At 36.7% G+C, this 20,499-nt stretch overlaps 1 protein-coding gene across 2 annotated transcripts in view; it reads left to right on the forward strand.

The window, feature by feature from the left end:
- Positions 1–20,499, forward strand: part of Traf4 (TNF receptor associated factor 4) — a 199,855-nt gene that overhangs the window by 146,917 nt on the left and 32,439 nt on the right. For both annotated transcript variants that reach the window (XM_069847020.1, XM_069847019.1), the window contains exon 3: positions 19,894–19,998. In XM_069847020.1, the coding sequence (XP_069703121.1) occupies positions 19,894–19,998 (105 nt within the window). The remainder of the gene's footprint in view (positions 1–19,893; positions 19,999–20,499) is intronic.

A 20,499-nucleotide genomic window follows, 5' to 3' on the forward strand; every position in this document is an offset into this window, starting at 1 on the left:
ACCTTTGACGCAAGTAATTATATCGTTAACCTGAAAATGATACCGTTGTGCACAACTGGGTTTGTGCCACCTCCGCTGCCACCACGAACTCGGGAGTTCGATTCCAGAAGTCGATATATTTCCTAGCATGCCTTATCTCCTCACAATAAGACACAGTCATGAACTTCACACATTGTATTTCATCTGTTTCGTACTGCACGTGTATGCCCTACTCTCCGTGTCAAGCACACACCGAAGATGATATAATAAAAATAGAGTATTGTGATCATGCTCTTAGCAACTTAAAACAAAAAATTTATCAACACTAGTCTAATATCACTAGAGGTTTTGATTTATCTAGAGAGGATTTAATTGACTATTACACGATGAGAGGAAAATATATAAAGATTAGAAGAAATAAAGTACTCTAATATAATAAAATATTAATGGACTTACGAAAATTAAGTTTCATTAATGTTAGCTTCACCAAATATTTGAACGGAGCCACCATTTTAAGTTGACTATGCGGTAAACAAATGACGATTGCAAATCAAGTTTTGTAGTACCGTAAAGAATTTGCAGTTTGAAATGTTGGCAAACAAAGAAACAAATGGTAGGAAGGTGATAAATACAGGAGAAAGTATATAAAGATTAGAAGAAATAAAGTACTCTAATATAATAAAATATTAATGGACTTACGAAAATTAAGTTTCATTAATGTTAGCTTCACCAAATATTTGAATGGAGCCACCATTTTCAGTTGACTATGCGGTAAACAAATGACGATTGCAAATCAAGTTTTGTAGTACCGTAAAGAATTTGCAGTTTGAAATGTTGGCAAACAAAGAAACAAATGGTAGGAAGGTGATAAATACAGAAGAAAGTATATAAAGATTAGAAGAAATAAAGTACTCTAATATAATAAAATATTAATGGACTTACGAAAATTAAGTTTCATTAATGTTAGCTTCACCAAATATTTGAACGGAGCCACCATTTTCAGTTGACTATGCGGTAAACAAATGACGATTGCAAATCAAGTTTTGTAGTACCGTAAAGAATTTGCAGTTTGAAATGTTGGCAAACAAAGAAACAAATGGTAGGAAGGTGATAAATACAGAAGAAAGTATATAAAGATTAGAAGAAATAAAGTACTCTAATATAATAAAATATTAATGGACTTACGAAAATTAAGTTTCATTAATGTTAGCTTCACCAAATATTTGAACGGAGCCACCATTTTCAGTTGACTATGCGGTAAACAAATGACGATTGCAAATCATGTTTTATAGTACCGTAAAGAATTTTCAGTTTGATATGTTGGCAAACAAAGAAACAAATGGTAGGAAGGTGATAAATACAGGAGAAAATATATAAAGATTAGAAGAAATAAAGTACTCTAATACAATAAAATATTAATTTACTTAGTAAAATTAAATTTAATTAATGTTAGCTTCACCAAAACGTTTGAACGGAGCCGCCATTTTCAGTCGACAGTCTATACGGTAAACAAATGACTATTGCAAAGCACGTTTTATAGTACTGTGAAGAATTTGCAGTTTGAAATGTTGGCATACAAAGAAACAAGTGGTAGGGAGGTGATAAAAAAAGAAAGTAGGCCTATATAAAGATTAGAAGAAATAAAGTACTCTAATACAATAAAATAGATATGCCTATTAATTGACTTACTAAAATTCTATTTCACTAATGTTACCTTCACCAAAACGTTTGAAGGGAGCCGCCATTTTCAGTCTACTATCTATGCGGGAAACAAATAATGATCGCAAAGAATGTTTTATAGTATCGTAAAGAATTTGCAGATTCCATTGTTGGCAAACAAAGAAACAAATGCTAGGGAAGTGATAAAAATAAATGCTAGGGAAGCGATAAAATTGTGCGATAAACATCCATGATTAGTTGAAAGACGTTCTTTCGTACTGTTTTATTGGTAAAAAGTAGTGTGACGTAGTAAAAGTGTAACAGTCACTTTAAAAATAAAATTTATAATTTTATGGCACTTTTAATGTTACAATTCAGCAATCTGTAGCGTTTTGGGATGACACATTTTTGTGGAAATGTTTGGTATTAGAAATTAAATATCATCGATGTATTAACGGACGCATTTTCTACATTTTCCAGATAAAATTCTAGAACACAATAAGTAAAGTAACATATGAAATTACAGTGAAATTGTAACATGCCAAAAGATATGGACCTGCTCACATATAGATACATTTAAAATAGGTATTCAATACAAGTCTTTTATTTCATTCAAAGTCACTCATTGAAAGTTATATGGAACAAATTTAAACATCATTCTTCTTTAATCTGTTTCACCCCTCTCTATTAACTTTTTTCTTCCAAGTCAACGTCTTAAGCCTACTGCACAATTTGCACGTCAAAATATTAGACTCACTAACATAAAAATCTTCACTTTTATAATCATCTGCTCGTTGCTTAATGGTGATTTTATCCCGATCCATCTTGTTAATCACAATTACCCGCACCACATAAGCCCTGCAACTTATTTGTGAGTGAACACTGGACCTAAAGAGGTTTTATAGAGGTGGTCACATTCCTGTGCTATTTATACTGCAAAAGTGTAAAAGTTAACTTGGGGGTCACCAAACTACAATAGAGCATCGATTACCCGAATACCGATCAACCGAAACATCGGTTAATCGAAAGGGTTCCAGTCGGCAAATTCAAATTTGCGCGCGCGCCCCATGTAGAAGTTTTGCTCGCAGATTTAGCGGCAAAAAACGAATCTCAGCTCTGAAGTAAAAAAAAAATTGGACTTCTTTTACTAAACTGTAGGCTACTTTAATGACCATTTAGAACTTGTCAAACTAGGCTAGTCAGTTCTCTGTGTTAGCCTATTTGTAAGACGTGTGATACAAAATATATACTGTCGGTCTTACTAATAAAAACTCTATATACAGACGTTTAACTGTCTTATACTTATACAATGAGTAGCTCGTTTATAATTCGTGTGTAAATTTCTTACTAATAATCACTACATACGTCGTGTTTAACAGTATAACTGTTACACAGCTACGTCATATTTACGTCATTACTTCGTTACGAAAGGTAATAGAATATCTGAGATGCTCTACTGCATCCGGTAGAGCGCTCTAGTGTGGCGTGTTAAATATCGATAGTACAACTGGCTCTAATCGATTACCACACAACATTTTGGTCAAAGAGTACAAGCTACAGCAATATTACTCTAATAATTCTATGATCTTTGGTTTGTTCTTCTGTGGTTACAAGGTAACCGTCATCATAAAATGACAGTCGATACGAACAGCTGTTAGAGGGGCGGCCATTTTTTCGCTATATACAACGCTTAAACAAGGAGTTTCGTGTATATAACTACTGCAAAGCAATTCCCATTGTATAGTTACAGCCTGTTTATACGTCCATCGCTTATTCACGGTTTATTATTAACGTTTTCTGTCTCAACTCTGCATAAGTCTCGTATAAAAACTATACACGGTTTATTAGTAAGACTGTGTATGCATAGTTTTGTGTTTAATATCAGTGTTTCTTTGTTTCATACTGCTCCTATAACACCGGTACAATTTGTTTTCGTAAATGATCGGTTATCCGAAAAAATCAGTTATTCGAATTGTTTCGGATAATCGAAAAAAAAAATCGAGAAAATGTAAGAATCCCCGTGTGGCGGGCTTTCAAATACATCCTATTTTATTTTATTTTATTATTATTATTATTTATATTATTATTATTATTATTATTATTATTATTATTATTATTATTATTATTTTGCATTTTATTGCAAATTTAAGAACTACAGTAATATACTTAACATGCTTTAAACATAAAATTACTTATTTTGACAGCGTTTGGGCACATTTCGCATTTATCGTGATTGCGAAAATCTACCATCTCTACACATATTACTACCACACTACTACGCAAGCGCAATCAACTTCCGTCTTGAAGGAATTTCCTTTCTTAATGTCATAAATATGAGACTGCCTTGTATTAGACAACAAATAGTAATAGATTAGTGTTAAAATTCCAAACATGTTCGGAATTAAAATATTATTTAAACGACCTTAAATTCCATCCTTTCACAATAATTCAAAACTTATTATATCAAGGCTGTAGAAGGAATATTGATCTATAAATACTTTGTCATAAATGTTTATAGTTTACGCATCTCTTTACTGGACTTGTATGACTTCACTCAGGAACGAGACTGCGTGAGAATTGACGTAATGACTGGTATTGCCTTATTTGAAGATTACAGCCTCAGCTCACGTTACCAGTCGTTTCGCTTCTCTGTGAGCACAGCAGAAACACAGCTTCTCGTACAGTGTGTGCCAGTCGTCCCTCCGAGGGCTTGGCGCTAGAATGAGGACTTTTCGTTCCGGGAACTATGAAGTCATGCTTTGAATATTTCTGTCCTCCTCGGATGATTTAAAAAAATTCGCGATACTCAGATCCAATAACAGACACTTTAATCATTAACTCACCGAGAACGAATCTCTGATTACACTGAAGAACAAATCTTTACTTTTTGTCTTGCTGCGAAATATAAATAGGTGAATATTACTAATATGTGTGCCCTAAATCTGAATTTAAAACCCAAAATGCCCCATCACGTACCATTTTCCGGGGAAAATGAATTAAATATTTTATGAAAAAATTAGTTTTTTTTTTTTTTTTTTGGCTGCTACTAATAAAATTACAACATACTAGGGATTCAAAATTCCTCATAATACTGTCTTGAAAAATGCGTACTGGATACAAAAATGATGTAACATAGTTTAAAACACAACAACAATAAAATATTTCATGCGTATAATGAGAAAAATCTCGGAATTTGAACTTATATTTAAAATAATTTTCTGGATGGCTTCTGTTTATAATTAGACCCGGGACTGTATTTTACAAGGAACCAACAATAGTCTGCAAGCATGCTGGATGATGATCTTCCTTTATATCGCCCTTCCATTTCAGATATTTCTTGATGAAATCTTTCCCCATGCTCGTCGTTTACCGCTCCAAAGTTAGGAGGAAAGAAATCCAAATGAGAATGTAAAAAATGTATTATGAGAGACATATTACACTCAATTTTGTCATATGCACTTAACATGATTTCTACAACAAGTTCTATGTACAGTAGTTCTCTGCCCTAGAATTTCCAAGGAAATTTGAGCAAACGCCTTTGAAAGCGTGCCATGCCATTCTTTCTGCAACGGAAAGTTTTTCCTCAACTAAAGGGTCAGCTAGGGGAAAGTCGGGTAGTATCGGACATCGGGTAATATCGGACAGTGAGTTTCTTTCATCTACCACACGATGATAGTACCTGATTGACATGGTTACGTTTCTATGATGTCGCATAGAGAAACGTAACCATGTCATTCAGGTACTACCATATGGTGGTAGATGAAAGAAACGCACTGTCCGATACTACCCGACTCTCCCCTATAACTTTGTGAATTTGTGGACCGATGAAAATGCCCTCTTTTAATTTTCCTTCACTCAAACTGGTAAACTTTTCCTTTAAATACTGAAAACCACACCGTTGTTTGTTCATTGCATAGACCTCACTTTGAACTGTTATGAAATTTACTTAATAGAAGGGACTAACATCTGTTTATTTATTAGAAGTACAAAATAACATGCCAACAACCATAATAAATCGTAAATAAGTCATAAACTCATAATATGCATTAGCTTTAGTTTTGGTTTATACTCCCAACCCGCGCCAGATGTTTCCTGGGGGAGCGCTTATCGAAAAGTGAAATCATAGTATATCTTAAAAACCTTATGTGATACGAAGAAATGAAATGCATTTTCGGATTCAGCGCACATCAAACCATAAGGGACACATTGTTTTAAGTCGGAGCAAAATTCTTGTTGTTCAGTGTTATGTAGTCTGCATATCGCATCGCCTTATTTTGGGAAATATAAAACGCCTTAAGACTAAGAGAGGAATACGTATATTCCCAAGAAAAGTAAATATACTTCCATTCCGTTCAAACGGAATTGGGACCAAGACTTGTGAGCTCTGGAGGCACATATGAACTTCGCAAAACAGGAAATTCTTGAAACGTGGCAATTATCTCGTTGTTGTGACATAAATTTTCAGGAAGGCAACAGGCGTTAATGGCACTCGCATCTCGGAAATGCGCACGGCCGGCATGCTGGTAGGTGTTCGAGGAATGCGGCGCGATTGCCTTGACGTCCATAGCCCAGTTTCACAAAGACTGACCAATTAGTTCGATGCTGGCGCTCCCAAGACCGGAGGCGCGTACAAAGGACATATTTTCGCTGCAAGATTTGCACACAAACTCGACGAACAGTCGTACAGTTATTTCGTAGTTTTGACAAGATGACAAAAACATATAGAAGCGTACACAGCCTGTTGTGAAACGACGGAAATACTCCTGCTGACAGTTTCGATTTTTTTCGGCCAACTTCACAGGCTTGGAAATATATAAAAGCGAGCGCACACACGAGCCACAGCAGGTTACGTTCATTTTCGACTATTTTTCCTGTCAAAATTTCTCTAGGGTTTTTCGATGGAACGACGACAAATGGGGTGAGAAAAGTGGCCTGCTAGCTAGGAGCTCACATGTTTTCTTTCCCACAGGCCCAAATACCTTTACAAAGACGCATACTCGCGTGCCTTTTAGTGTTTTTCTCTCCTTTATCAGTATCAATTTAATCAAGTACTCAATCACGAAATTGTAATCAGTCTAGCTTCCATCCGTGAATACATCTGTAGAAATCATACAACTATGAAGCACAGATTTTGTGGAAACTGCCGCAGTTTGTGCAGTTATGAATTTCAGAAAAGAATAAATTATTCTACTGCGAGACTTTCCGGTTTATACACTATGCTACGGACGCAGAAAAATCAAAACTATTTTACGTACCGACTTCTTCACCAGGGAAGGCTGGTTGTACTGACAATGTGGAAAGTCTAATTTAGATATCTTCTGAATGATAAATAAATGACAAGATGTAGGGTAAAGGTTGGTAAATTGTGATACTAATAATATTATAGTACCTTCTGAGAATTTTTTACAATTTTCCTGAGCGAGAGAAGGACCGGTTTTGTGCAGAAACTTGTCCACGAACATTCCCTTAATACGTTGACTCAAAAAACCGATCTTCCTCTCGCTCAGTAAAATTGTAAAAAAATTCTCAAAAAGAATGATCATAATATTATTACTATTACAATATTACCAACCTTTCCCTATAACAGACTACGAGTGCTATGACTTCAGGCTTACGTAACGTTATAGGCTATTAAGACGTTATAATAGACATGCACCTACTTCATCAGTTCTGGATGAAAAAGTAATGGTTCGGGTAATATGAAACTTAATGTAAATATTTTGGAGGGCATGCGGAAGAGAAACAATGAACAGACAACTCAATTTAACTTAATCGTCCTGCAAAGAAATGTTAGTGTTACATTTGTTCGGATCAAATTTCTGCACGTTTAAAGGGCAACAATTAAATTCTTTTAAACATTTATTATCATAATACACTGCTCACTTAAACTGACTGAGCATATTGGGAATTCAATCAAGCTTTCCCAAAACATGCTATGAAATATTTTTATCTCGAAAAGAAGCCACCGCGAGCAAAATTGTATTAAACTTTTTTGTTTAAAATATCTCATAAGATAACTCTCTGAAATTAATGACACTACGGATCACCCTGTATATGATGATTTATTTATTTATTTATTTATTTATTTATTTATTTATTTATTTATTTATTTACTTATTTATTTATTCATTTATTCATTCATTCATTCATTCATTCATTCATTCATTCATTCATTCATTCATTCATTTATTTAACAGGGTAAAGCCCCAATTACAATAGACAGTACAAATATTTGCTTAGAACGTAAAATTGGAGATAATGAAAAAAAGAGATAAAACAGATACAAATTGCAAGATACAAGTGAAAACAAATGAAAAATAAAATAAAAAACAGACAAATCGATACTACCTAAATAAAAGACACAGATGTAGATTATAAATGAAAAAATACAAATAGAAATTAAAATATGATATTTAATGGAATAGTAAAGTCGACAAGTTTGCCATACGTCATTCAAAATAATCACAAATTCTACCCCTATGCCCAAGACTACGGAAGGAATATTGGCGTGTCGTATAAATAGGACACGAGCACTAAGTTAAATTGTTCCGGTTTGTCGATTGATAATACGTCCAACTTGTTGCCCGTATCACTGTGCTCTTATCTGGTTACACGAATGTCATGCATTACTACTAGAAAAGAGTTTATTGAACTTAGATATGGTACGAACGGCTTGGGCAGTCATACGAGTCACATTCTGCTGCCACGTTCTTACGAACAAATATGCGAAATATGCTGCGAACCTGAAGCTTAGCACTAGTTGGCTGTAACCTGGCATTATAAAATGTGCGAAGTAAAATGCTTCCATACTGCGTGAAAGGTATAGTCGTGAATTCATATTGCACGAAGGGCATGCTTGTATCACACACAAAGGATGAACTGTCTACACTATTTCATTTATCACTTCAACACTGAAAAATAATTAGAGCTAATTTTCGGTAAATGACAATTACTTACTTACTTACTTGCTTTTAAGGAACCCGGAGGTTCATTGCCGCCCTCACATAAGCCCGCCATTGGTCCCTATCCTGAGCAAGATTAATCCAGTCTCTATCATCATATCCCACCTCCCTCAAATCCATTTTAATATTATCTTCCCATCTACGTCTCGGCCTCCCCACCCCTCTGGCCTCCCAACTAACACTCTATATGCATTTCTGGATTCGCCCATACGTGCTACAAGCCCTGCCCATCTCAAACGTCTAGATTTAATGTTCCTAAGTACGTCAGGTGAAGGATATAATACGTGCAGCTCTGCGTTGTGTAACTTTCTCCATTCTCCTGTAACTTCATCCCTTTTAGCCCCAAATATTTTCCTAAGAACCTTATTCTCAAAAACCCTCAATCTCTGTTCCTCTCTCAAAGTTAGAGTCCAAGTTTTACAGCCATACAGAACAACCGGTAATATAACTGTTTTATAAATTCTAACTTTCAGATTTTTTGACAGCAGACTAGATGACAAAAGCTTCTCAACCGAATAATAACAGGAATTTCCCATATTTAAATGACAATTTGTCCAAATAAATTTCTCTTAGGTTTTACTTTTTCATTTCACAAAATATCAAGAGAAAATATTCATTCATTCACAGTTTTCTGCCAAAGGGGAAGTCCTTAATTGCAAATTCAGCATTCTCCAAACTTTCCTATTTTCTCCCCTCCTCTTAATGTCTGCATATGATCTAGCCTATACAGCTTCATGTTGTCTACCATCTGATATCTTCTGCTCCGAGCTTTTCTTCCGTTCAACATTCCTTCCAGATAGAAAATACTGTGGTATTGTAAAAGACCGATTTTGATATTATACCTACCGGAAATACACGCTTCAGCATCCCTTATATCGACAATGTGGTTTTGGACATATCTGCCCGTACACAGGGTGTTCCAAAAGTGATGGTAAAAAATTTAGGGATGAGAAGTAAAAACGAAGAGCAAAAATGTTCCAATAAACATGGGTCCGCAAATTAACCGTTTACGAGATAATGCCTTTTTTACTGGTTCGGGCCATCAGTGAACCGAGCGCATGGATACAGTAAAGTGGCAACATTCTTGCTTCGTAAGTATGCGGCACTCTCCCCATCTCTTTTCCTTCTAAATGTGAGGCAATATTTAAACAGACGATATGGTGAACGGTGGATAGGTAGAGGAGGACTTGTACCTACATCACCGGATTTAAATCCATTACATTTCTGTGTATGGGGTTGTGCAAAAAGCCTAGTTTACACAACGGACATCACCACACTTGAAGAATTGCAGCATCGGATTGTAGTTACCTTCCAGCAAATGAAAAATAACCCAGGACTGCTCGAGTGCATTCCTGGGTCTTTGCTGAGAAGACTAGGCAGATGCATTCAAGTGCATGGTCAGCATTTTGAACACCTGCTGTAAAATTCTTCAGTTAACATGTTCATACTCTGCTGTGTCTTATTTATTCACAAACTTCACTGTTATTCAAACAAAAAGTTTCTTTTGTACATGTTCAATCACATTTCTGTAGTGTTGAAGCCAAAATTATGAATTTTACTGTCTCGTGATTGATAAATTAATAAAATTATCACTGCTTTTGTTGGAATTAATACTTAGTATTTAGCGTGCCCCAACCACTACAAAATGGCATTATCCATGTTACTGGAACATTTCTTCTTCTCTTCGTTTCTACTTCTTATCCCTAATTTTTACTATCACTTTAGAAGCACACTGTATAGTGATTTCCTTTCTAGATAAAGATGCCAGAAAAGTGTAAGGACGGAATAGGCCTACGCCGTGGAAGGATTTATTATTATTATTATTATTATTATTATTATTATTATTATTATTATTATTATTATTATTATTCGTGTAATGACAAATTTAAAACTTAAGGCAAGGTACATAAACCATGTCGGTATGGTAGTTAAATTTCCACATCCCACGCGGAAAAAGAATTTCTTCCGTTGCATTTGCATCTATAAACACTACCGCTTTGAGGTTGGAATCATATTTACCTCAACAATAAATCTCAGGTTATGCGTGAATAAATTTTATGTTGAAGCCTGACCATCAATACGAATGTAAGTTAAAGGAAATGTTTTAATTAAGGTTCATAAATCAGAAAAAATACAAATCCACGCAGGAAGGGCGGATCCCAAATTAGACTTGCCCTATTAGATCCTTTGTGAAGGTGGGAACAGTGTGTACCTGCGTAACATCTTAGCACACAGATCTTTCTTACGTTTTTGGCGAGTGGACGTCGCCCTGTTCATTACCACGCCCCCTTGCGTCTTTTCGTCTGCATAATAATTGCTTCTCACTGGACACGCAACCCGAAAGGATTCATTATTCCCTTGTTCTCAAGGTCTTCATTGTGTTCACAGGGTGCTAGTACCATGCCATGAGTCATGCAGATCATGCACGTATTTATAATCAACAATCATAATAGTAGTAGGAATATAATAATAAAATAACATAATAATAATAATAATAATAATAATAATAATAATAAATACGCAGTTTTCTAATGTTAGGACATAGTCATTCATTTTTGACGATTTCTTATCTCACTTTAGATTTTTCAAAACAATGGATCATAACTAGAGAACGGATTTCTAGGTCCTTATGTATTTTGTTTACTACGTCCTAGACCAGGGCTGGGCACCGAGAGCGAATCCAAACTCTAAACGGGGACGCTTAATATTCATCCGTTACGGAATCAACGCTGCGCGGTGTTCGGCGGGGAAGAAAGGAGTTGAGAAGTCATAAATGGCTCCCCGTGAGAGAGTAGAAATCGCTCTTGGTGCCCAGACGATGTTATTCAGATATCTCTATGTTTCATGTATACAGGATCCCCTATTAAAATTCCATACCTAGGTCCTAAAACGCCTAAATGGAGTATAAACTCCTATAAATGCCCAAAAGGTGCCCGAAAAATCATTTTTAGTTTTTTTGCATATATTTGAAATAAAAATATCTGTGCTAAAATGCAAAAATTCCCAAAAACGTTGTAAAAAATCTCTTGCCGACGAACACTGACTGCAAGTTAATTCCATTTTTGCCTTAGAAGGGGAGAGAAAATCGGTTGCAATATCCTGACGTGAAAAAAAAAGTTATTTCAGCGGCGAAGAAGGTGTTTAAGAAGGCGCCTTCACGTGTGTTGCTATTTAAGGACATGCTACCAAATGTCCCTGTACTACCAGAGCCAGTGCTGACCAGGTAGGGCACCTGGGTATCTAGTATGAAGCATGAAGTTAGCTTCTAGTGACGTCGAAAGAAATTTCTCCGTTTATAAGCGGTTGGTTGCTCAGGGACGATCGGAAGGAATTCATCATGGAGAATATAGAAAAACATATGGTGATGTCTTGCTGCAAACAATAATAAGATGCTGTCCTATACTCTACTAATTGTGTGTTTTTTTAGAAAAATAGGTAGATTCTCTTGCTATCTTTATTAGTACACAAAATCATAATGTCAATAAAATTAAACTAAAATAAATCACAGCCCAAATGCAATATTGAAGAAGCTTGCATAAAAGCAATGACTTCTTTGTACATAAATTGCACCTAAAATGGGATATTTACTCAAATTAAAACTGTTAATTGCTAATTTTATATACATTCCTTAAAGTCTTAAATTATCTTTTAAAGATTCATAAATCTCTCTCTTTTTAGCACCTAGAAATCCGTTCCTTAATCATAAGTCTTATTCATAACTATTGGTGAATCCCACAGAAGTTTTTGAAGAAATGTAAAACACGTTTATACCCAATCGCAACTTTGATATGCCACTTAGCTTCAAGGCAAAATAATTCTCACTAGTAGTACTGACATAATCGCCTCGCTAGCTCAGTTGGCTAAGTGCTGAGTTTCGACGACTGCGGACCCTGGCGGAGTTATAATTTTGGCAGGCAAAGTGAAGGTTATAGGGATTTTTCTCGGAGTTCTCCCATTTTTCTCTCGTCATTCCATCCACAATTCATTAATGCATAGTGTTCTGCCCAAGGGCAGGTCTTCCATTGCAAACCCAGCATTCTCTAGTCTTACCTATTTTCTGCCTTCCTCTTAGTCTCCGCATATGATCCATATATCTTAAAGTCGTTTATCATCTGATTTCTTCTGCCCCGAACTCTTCTCCGTTCACCATTCTTTCCAGTGCATCCTTCAGAAGGCAGTTTCTTCTCAACCAGTGACCTAGCCAATTCCTTTTCCTCTTCCTCATCAGTTTCAGCATCATTCTTTCTTCACCCACTCTTCTCAACACAGCTTCGTTTCTTATTCTTTCTGCTCATTTCACACGCTTCGTCCTTCTCCACATCAAATGCTTCTAGTCGCTTCTCTTCACATCGTCGTAAGTCTATGTTTCTGCCTCCATACAAAGCTACACTCCACACAAAGTACTTCACTAGTCTCTTCCTTAGTTCTTTCTCCAGAGGTCCGCAGAAGATGCTCCTTTTTTGTATTAAAAGCTTCCTTTGCCATTGCTATCCTTCTTTTGACTTCTTTGCAGCAGCTCATGTTATTAGCCTAGCTTTTTTTTTTTTTTTTTGCTCCTTCTCCTTCTCATACCATGCATTAGGTTTTACATAGGTCTCTTAATGTCCACTATTGCTTTTCCTTCTATCTTTATCTTGATCCCTCCCCTTATATTCTTTTCCTGTGCACATTTTGTAATACGAAATACGTTTCGGTAGCCTGGTTGTATACAGATAGCCTACTCATAATTGGCTGTAACCTTATGCAACGACACATTCCTTATTCTCAGCAGCAACTTCGACTTCAGTTTCACTCCAGTTGCGTCTGTCAGCCATATGCCGTAATTTCTGCGAACAGTTTTATAACTCGTCATAATTCATTCACGTCAAACCCAAGAAGAGCAGAGGAGACCCGTCACGGTGGATGCAGCATGTGCACTACACAAGGCGCGTGAATGAAACTGAAGAGTGGCAATAAATTCTTCTTCTGTATCGTATCTTCTTAGACTACAGAAGCCGCTTAGAGACGATAGAACGATAGATATCAAGATAAAAGAAAAATTATGGAATTACGATACGGGGAATCGAAGTACACATAGAAGACCTACACAGGCCTCTATTTTTCACAGAAATTGTTCAGGACTGAAGCCGTCAATTCACTTAGTTTCAGCTGCTGCAGACGTCTATTTCAAAATAAATAGATACACTACACTGAATTCGAGGCGCGTAGTAGCGTAGCAGTTAAGGCACTGCGCTGTAAACCGGAAGGTCGCGGGATACATTCCTGATGAGGTCATGGATTTTTTAATTCTGGCTGCAATATAACCATGAGGTTTACTCAGCTTCTAACAGAAATTAGTAGGCCCTAACAGGGGTATTTCTTTTTTTTTAGTGGGTTATTTTACGACGCTATATCAACATCTCAGGTTATTTAGCGTCTGAATGAGGTGAAAGTGATAATGCCGGTGAAATGAGTCCGGGGTCCAGCACCGAAATTTACCCAGCATTTGCTCATATTGGGTTGAGGGAAAACCCCGGAAAAAACCTCAACCGGGTAACTTGCCCCGACCGGGAATCGAACCCGGGCCACCTGGTTTCGTGACGAGACGCGCTAACCGTTACTCCACAGGTGTGGACGGGTATTTCTTTGGGGCTAAAGGCGGCAAGGGCGTAGATTTGACATCTCTACTGCTACTAATGCCGTTGTGTAGGAAAGATGGGAGCCTTGACTTCCTGCTACCCTTTGTGCCTTTCATGGCCCATAAGGGTTTACCTTTATACAGAATTTAATTGAAGTCGACAGAATACTTTTCAGCATTTTATAAGCTGATCTACAAATTCTCTCTCTCTCTCTCTCTCTCTCTCTCTCTCTCTCTCTCTCTCTCTCTCTCTCTCTCTCTCACCATTTCCTAAGACTTTCAAAGTGTTGTAAAAGAAAGATCCCCGAATGCCCATATTTCACACCTACAGATCACTGGATCCCAAACTTCGCGCCACGACGTCCGTAACAAGGTAAGCGTTCACTACATCGTATCGCACTCCTCGTACGAATCGTACGCAACGGATATTTTAAGTGCAGTGCGTTCATTGTAACGGCTCTGCTTCATCCCCTCATCGGATTCCCTATAAGCTGTTTAAAACATGACGTCGTACGACATTGACATTGCTGAAAACAGAGGAGTTTGAGGTTAGGTCTATTAATTATGACTGTTAGCGAATAATAATTTTTAATTGCTTCATGCGTCTTAATTGAAGAGGAAGGAACGAAAGAGATATTGGTTATATAATATATATGTAAGAAACGACTTGATTACTGTAATGGTAACGCCTCAAATTATATAATTCTTCGCAATTTTCTACAAGAGAAATAAGTTTTCCGTCTGCCATTTTGGCGCGACACTGAACATGGCACAACATAATAGTAACAGTTGAGCAATTAAAATTGATTTATTAAAGAAGGCCATGATCGCACGCATCGGAAAAGTTGCTCATCCGAGAAACATGGACGGATTTGCCGAGAGCCGATGCGTGCGATACGATGTAGTGAACGCTATTACATAACAATTACAGCAAATATAGTCTTTTTCCGATCCGTGCGATTCGTCCGATGAAGTGAACGATTACCTTCACAGTGCATTCAGACCGTGATCAGAGTGAAGGCCTCTTAAATTAATTATTTTATTTATATATCCATGGAATAAGAAACTATGCAGTGTCGAAAAAGCGCACATATTCAGACAATAGGGCATGAATTTCCATGGCATCATTCACTCTCCTCTATTTTTTCATATATAAGTTATTTATTATGCTTGTTTCCAGCTTTCACGATAGAAGTGGCGCAGTATTTACGAGTATTAGTTATATAAATCCATATTTGACTTTCGAAGTCATATTTAAGCCAATTTCTTGCCATATTCAATTTTTTTTACATGACTATACGTCTTTGTTGATGTACGAACGGGAAAGTGTCACATTTTATGTGTAACAGGAAGCAGTCACATGAGATAACATTAGATGGCAGCATGCGCACGCTTTGACATGTGCAGCATCTGAGACTTCTTGAGCTTAGTGTTACGCTAAGTTACATTAGTCCTTACAAATTCCTCAAGGGAGTTCTTGCTCATATTATGGTTTGAATAATTCTTGGAGTAGCAGCACCAGGAGGACGATGAAGAGGTGGAGGTGGAGGAAGAAATGATTCGAATACTTAACAGTTGAGTGCAGATTTTCCCGTGTTTTGTGAGAAGATAATATTTGTTAAGATTTCACTCAGAAATATGCTTAAATTCAGAATGCGCGCACAGCTGGGTTGAGAAAGTACCTACATGATTCCACTCTTTAGGGTCGTAGGTTCGCAATTCTTTCAGTGTAGAGATGTAAAATGCAAGATGATACTTCAGTTAAAAATAATAGCTCACCTTGCTAACTTCAGGCCATTTTTTTTAACTTTGTACAGACCTAGAAACAAAATTTGGGTCACCTGAATTTTGTTTCTGGCCAAATTTTGTTTCTGGGTCTATACATCATTTGTGCTTGCATATTTCTACGCTTTAATTCACAGAAATGCTATCATTATGAATGAGAATTTATGATTATTTACAAATAAAATTATTCTTCATAAGGCTAATATTAGAGAGATAATATTTAAGTTTCTATTATCTAACTGCTTAAGAAATAAGAGTAAAAACGCATTTCTTCTGTTAAGGGGCGCCATTACATAATTACTGAGACATCAGCAGCGCCGTAATTTGAGAAATGTTTTCTAGAACATTTTCAAACCGTAGTACAGGGACTAGTTTTTGTTAATGAACAGCAAAATTCCTTGATTCGGGTTCATAAGGAAGGAAGAATCTCTATGAGAAGCCATACAAGGAACCAACTTCCTTTCGAATGAAAGCCGCCACACACGTGGTTACCCAGGATGCTCTGCTTCTACAGCAGAGGAATTTCGAAACCGAGCACTTCATTTATACGTATAGGCTATTAACTGCCCCTCTAATCCGGAAGTTCATTGAAGCTCATTGACAGGTCAGGTATCACAAGTCTATTCAACGTACAGTTAGTTTCAGGGGAAAAAGGTAATTATTTTGAGATCATACTTATTCATGTGTAAATAGGATCCATGTACTGTGGATCCCTATCACCACGGCACGGCGCGTCCTCAAGTTGCGGATAGAGGAGACGGCCTCCAGTTATGGAGGATAGCTGCGAATGTATTGAATAAGCAATCGCGAACAGCCGATAAAGACTGGTCCTCCAGCTTGGGGGTTGGGCGAAAGGCTAACAACCCATCACCGTAAAAAAAAAACAGCTTGTTACGAAACCCTAAAATAAGCCTCAGAATGGAACTGATTCTCTGGCACGACAACAGCAAAGACTGGATTAATCTTGCTCAGGATAGGGACCGATGGCGGTCTTATGTGAGGGCGGCAATAGTCTATGCCGCCGATCGTGCAAGCATATCTCATGCCCATTTTCTCGGCCGGGAACCGCGCTGAACTCTCTCCACAACGTGCAGTACAATTTATTGAAACAAAACCGAAATCCGGCCTATAATTCGAGTCCCAGTGAATGCAATTGCAGATAGATGCATGGTGCAATCTCTACCAAAGAATAGGGTTTCCATATTTTCTTTGGTGAGTAAACAAACGTAATAGTAAATTTAGTTTAGACCTAGGCCTACTCATATTCTTCATTTAAAACAGTGATGTCAAAGCAAGCGCATTTTTCTGACCTTGACGTCGTGCGCTGGCATCAAGCGCTAGGTATGGAAGAAGCAAGGATTATGTATATGAATAAGGAGCCTGTTAGATTAAGAAAACAGTGGTGTACAAACTTCAAACAGAACGTGAAATTTTATGTCGTTATTTTACATGGCTATTTGCTATTTGATATTATCCATATTGTCTATGAAACAAAGTACTAACACCAATTTCTTAATATTGCAGTTAATAACGTAATAAAGAGTTAAGAAGGAATATTCACATCAATTTCATAGTAGTAAAAATATACTATATTAAGTGAATGAAACATCATTCATGAAGAAAGTGATATCCCAAAGAAAGAGATTAAGTATGACATGATAACTTGGAATTGATATTGATAATCCTATCTTTAGTCTTATAAAAGTAACCAATAAACTAATCAAAACAATATTACAGTACAAAGCAAAGTTACCTAGGTATATGTTTCAACTGTAACTAATATTACATAACAAAACCCTTATCACATTATGCTTTCAAGGTGATATTGGTGCGCAACTTCCTATCATCAGAATATTAAATTATTTTCTCGAAATCTGATGAAGCTATAGAGCTAACGTTTTTACAACACATGGGCACATATCTTTGTTTATGATGTAACAGTAGTTGCTTTGTAAATTCATTTTCTTACAAACATTTTCCATGCGAATATTTTCAAAATTTCCAATACGTATCTTCAGTAATACATATTTACGATATATTAGATTTACAAAAACATTGTTTCAGTACCTGTAAGGTACTAAATGAACATATCTGAAAATTTCACCTTTCTGTAAAATGTTGAGAAAATACTGCTTTTGAATAAAAAGGAAACTCGTGAAAAATGAGCATTAAAATTGAAACTTAAATTCTTATAATGCACTTATACTTCTCAGACAAATCTAAAAATTAACATGGATATAGTTTTAATAAGTTCTCTTCCCTTTATTCATTGAATCAGTGCTGGCTATCCCTGTATATAGCTCGTCTGCCTCTTCCCTTTCCGCTGTAAAGAGCTCAGGCTCTCCCGAGCTCTAAAGCGCGCGCTTGCCCATATGGGCATCAGTTGACATGACTGATTTAAAATATGACGCGATTAGTTTGTACTTAATGAACATACTGTAGGTACAACGAAGTAGAAACTCTGGTACCATATAAAACCAATTAAATTAGCAACGTTGGGACCAATGCCCTTACCACTCCATTCATCCCTTCGTCCATGCAGGTACTTCCAGTTTGCTTCGGTCGTACACATTGATATTTAGAAAACTCATTATCCTGTTCCATAATTTGACCATTGATTATTAGCCTATTACTAGAGCTAGGATTTGTATGTAGTAAGAGTTAAAAATGATGCCGAGTATAGTTAAGTCGATGTGATGCCGGTTAAGAAGGTTTTAAGCCTGGTTGAGAAGACTCGAAATGCCAAGAAAGTCAGAAGGACTAAACAATGAAGCTTTTAAACCCCCCGCTGTTTTGTAAGTGGTGGTTAAGAGGATTAAAATCCTTAGCGCTAACTAATGGAAGTACTGAACGACAAGAATGGCAAGTATAAGGAATGTGGGGTATGGCTTGCATGTTTATAAACTATACCGACTAACGGTCTTACTAATAAAAACTCTATATACAGACGTTTAACTGTCTTATACTTATACAATGAGTAGCTCGTTTATAAGTCGTGGTTAAATTCCTTACTAATAATCACTACATACGTCGTGTATAAAAGTATAACTGTTACACAGCTACGTCATAGTTTCGTCATTACTTCGTTACGAAAGGTAATAGAATATCTGAGGTTCTCTACTGCATCCGGTAGAGCGCTCTAGTGTGGCATGTTAAATATCGATAGTACAACTGGCTCTAATCGATTACCACACTACATTTTGGTCAAAGAGTACAAGCTACAACAATATTATTCTAATAATTCTATGATCTTTGGTTTGTTCTTCCGTGGTTATAAGGTAACCATTATTGTAAAATGACAGTCGATACGAACAGCTGTTAGAGGGGCGGCCATTTTTTCGCTATATACAACGCTTAAACAAGGGGTTTCGTGTATATAACTACTGCAAAACAATTCCCATTGTATAGTTACAGCCTGTTTATACGTCCATAGCTTATTCACGGTTTATTAGTAACGTTTTCTGTCTCAACTCTGCATAAATCTCGTATAAAAACTATACACTGTTTATTAGTAAGACTGTAAAAGTATTAGCTTTTACTACATACGAATCCTAGCTCTAATTATTACTTTAACAGAAGGCAAAAGAAGTTCCATGATCTTGTAACTTCAACTGTTATTGATTAATTCTATTTCCATCGATTCTTCAAGTTTCCTAATAGAATCATTTCTCTCTGAGCGCAACGTACTATAGCATATGAAGTTTTTATTAGTACTTGTTGCTATGTCAGCCTACTGGACTAACCAAAATAGGACTAGTGCGTCTTGGAGAAGCAGTGCCCGTGTACGGCGTGATGGCTTATTACGGAATTGTGCTTCGTACCACATCTATTTACGTGCCGCCGTGGAGCAGAACGTTTTCTTCATGCTCGGTTTATTTCTTTGTGTTGCAGATTTATCCCGACCCGGACTCTGAAAAAGCCATCATGGGCTCCGTGGTGTACTGCATCCACCACAAGGAAGGCTGCAAGTGGTCCGGCGAGCTCAGGAAACTCAAGGTAAGGGAGCTCAACATTTTTGGAATGCGTGAAGAAATAATAGAGACTGTCAAATTTTGTTTACGCGAATTTTACGGTGAACTAAAGTCGACTGGTTAACTACCACTGGGCCTTTTTTTTAAAATACTGTAGAAAATTTGTACATAAGAACGGACTGCGGATTCATACGAGTAGCTACTTTCTTGAGAGACTGTAATCGGTTCTTCAACAGTACGAAACGCGTGGCTATAGAGCCTGAGTGAAATTGGGGACAGCGAAATAGTATTTTGACGAGACGAGTCCGAGGATTCGACATGATATTATCTCACAGTTGTCCTACAGTTAGGAAAGACCTCATAAAATATCAAATCAAGTAATCATCACGAGAAGGATTCGAACCCATGCTTCAACGAACCCGCAAGTCATGAAACCTGCTGCTTAGAATTATCAAGTTTTTCTGCGAAATGTGTTCCTCAGTAGGCCTACATATAAGTTGACTGTCAGTTCTACTTGTTAACCAGA

The sequence above is a fragment of the Periplaneta americana genome, chromosome 15 (genome assembly GCF_040183065.1).
Source record: "Periplaneta americana isolate PAMFEO1 chromosome 15, P.americana_PAMFEO1_priV1, whole genome shotgun sequence".
Classification (NCBI taxonomy): Eukaryota; Metazoa; Arthropoda; class Insecta; order Blattodea; family Blattidae; genus Periplaneta; species Periplaneta americana.